Source organism: Catharus ustulatus, chromosome 3 (assembly GCF_009819885.2).
Source record: "Catharus ustulatus isolate bCatUst1 chromosome 3, bCatUst1.pri.v2, whole genome shotgun sequence".
Lineage (NCBI taxonomy): Eukaryota > Metazoa > Chordata > Aves > Passeriformes > Turdidae > Catharus > Catharus ustulatus.
In genome coordinates, this window is record NC_046223.1 from 116,576,904 (window position 1) to 116,579,327 (window position 2,424).

General features: G+C 49.2%; 1 protein-coding gene across 1 annotated transcript; it reads right to left on the reverse strand.

Moving 5' to 3' along the window:
* LOC116993652 (interleukin-17F-like) lies at positions 1 to 2,424 on the reverse strand. Its single transcript, XM_033054480.1, has 3 exons — positions 2,401 to 2,424; positions 1,301 to 1,521; positions 1 to 238 (listed from the first exon to the last, which is right to left on the reverse strand). Exons 1-3 carry the CDS (start codon positions 2,422 to 2,424, stop codon positions 1 to 3), a joined length of 483 nt encoding a protein of 160 aa, XP_032910371.1.

The following is a 2,424-nucleotide window of genomic DNA, read 5'->3' on the forward strand; positions in this document are numbered from 1 at the left end:
TTAGGACTGGTGCTGGACCACGGGGGTGACGCAGGTGCAGCCCACGGTGACCAGCCTCTTCTCCAGGCGGTAGGAGGGCGCGCAGCCGCGCCGCTCCCGCCGCAGCACCAGGATCTCCTGCTGGATGGGCACCGAGTTGAGGCTGTGGTCCTGCTGCCCCAGGGGGCTCACACAGCCCGACAGGCGGCACTGGGCGTCGGCAATCACCCGTGGGAAGCGCGTGGGGTCCTCGTCCAGCCTGGGGATGGGGATACAAAACAGATTTAGGCGCTTGGATGGCGGGGTTTGGTGGGATCTTCTTGTTTGTGTCTGTTACCTGTGTGTTCTCACTGTGAGACACAAAGGATTTCCTTACCCTGAACGTTTTCATAATGATTTCCTAGAAATGGAGCCAGCATTGATTCCCCTGATTGGTAATATTGCTGTATCATTCTTTAAGAGCTGATGAATGGAGTGGAGCTCTGTTAAATAATACAGAACTCACACCTGGCCTATTAATTTTTTGTTTGGTTTTAATTTTGGCGTTTGGATGTTTCTTTCTGTTAGGAAAATGTGCAATGTCAATGTATTCCCATCATTCTTTTCCTAGAGGAATAATTAATTTCATCATTATTTCAACCCCATGCAGCACTTAGGCTTGGGGCAGAGGGGTTAGGAAGGTACTCAGAGGAGCTGGGGAAGGGAATAGAGCACCAGGAGAGGCTGAGGGAGCTGGGAAAGAGGCTCAGCCTGGAGAAAAGGAGGCTCAGGGGGGACCTTGTGGCTCTGCACAACTCCCTGACAGGAGGGGACAGCCAGGGGGGTCGGGCTCTGCTCCCAGGGAACAAGAGCAAACAGCCTCAAGTTGCTCCAGGGGATGTTTAGATTGGATATTAAGAAAAAGTTCTTTCCTGGAAGGGTTGTTAAGGCTTGGCACAGCTGCCCAGGGAGGTGGTGGAGTCCCCATCCCTGCAGGGATTTCAAAGCCACGTGCATGTGGCCCTTGGGGACATGGTCAGTGGGGGCCTTGGCAGTGCAGGGGAACAGCTGGACTTAAGGACCTCAGAGGGCTTTTCCAACCTAAATTATTCTGTGATTAACAAGGACTGACAAGATGATTAGAAACCACTCCAGTGATGTCCCCTGACGCTGCAAACAATTCCTCTTGGAGAAACCTCACCCAACATCCGAACCTCAGGGTGTGTCAAGAGGTGTTTGCAACATTCATGGGACTCTGGGCATAGGCTGAGGATGAGCCACAGCCACCACAGAAACCACCTGTGACACAGCCCTCACAGTTTAGATGAAAGTGAACAGTTACCTGTAATCCCAAGGAGCCAGGGAGCGGTTCCTGATGTCATGGACCACCCCAAAGGCGCGATCCGAGTTGCTGATCCGAATGTCAACTTCCACTGTCGTGGGGAATTTGGGATCCTTCTGGTTCAGGCAACCTTCTCTCAGCCTTGCAGAAGGACCAGCCTTTCTGTGGGGTGAGCTCCTCACAGTGAGGGCTAAAACCAGCACCAAAAACAGTGATCTGAACTGGGAGAGAGAAAGGTGTTGTTAGTTCTGCCCAGCCAGGAAAGAGAGAGCACAAAGAGCCAAGTCTTAGTTAGGCTGGACCATCACTGGACCATCCTCATACTTATATTTGTGTGAAATGGGCCAAGATGAGCAAATAGCTAAATGATGTTATTAAAACTCATCATAACTGGTGCTAAATTCTGATTAAAATTCTGGTTCATAGTTGATTCTGCACCAAGGAGAGCATCTGTCCAACAAACCAGGAAAATCCTACTCTGCAGTCACACAGCACCATATTTTCATCTAAAAATTGGGATAAGGACTCAGCTGACCCTGTGCCTGAGCTTAAAACCTTGCCCAGCCACAGCTTTCTCAGGACAGTAACAACTGGCCACCCATCTGCTGGAAATGCCCCTTTTCCCAAGAAAATCTGGGATTCTTGGGCCATTTCCAGTAGGCAGAGTTTTAGTAAATAATAGAATCACAGAAAATCCTAAACTGAAAGGAAACCACAGGGATCATTAAGTCCAGATCCTCAAAACAAGACAAAATAAATGCAGGTCTTTTAAGAACATCACAGGAGCTGACAGTGCTGCAAATGCTACCCAGGCTGAAATTCAAATGCACTGAAATTTCAGCAATTTTGATAACATGCTGTCTGCAAAAAGGACTCTGCCAGTCCCACATCAGCAGAGCTGATGAGTAAGAAATAAATAATGGGTAGTGCACCACAGCCTTGTCACTCAGTCCCCAAGCAGCTGCATCAGACACACCCAGCATCTCATTCAGCTCCCAGCAAGACTAAAAGGGTTTTGTGCACAAATCAGGGGGTCTGCACTCTGCTTGCTCTCTTGCAGCAAATATATCTTATCCTTTATTGTAAATATAAGTACTTACCCCAGCAGAGCTGGTGAAAGCCAT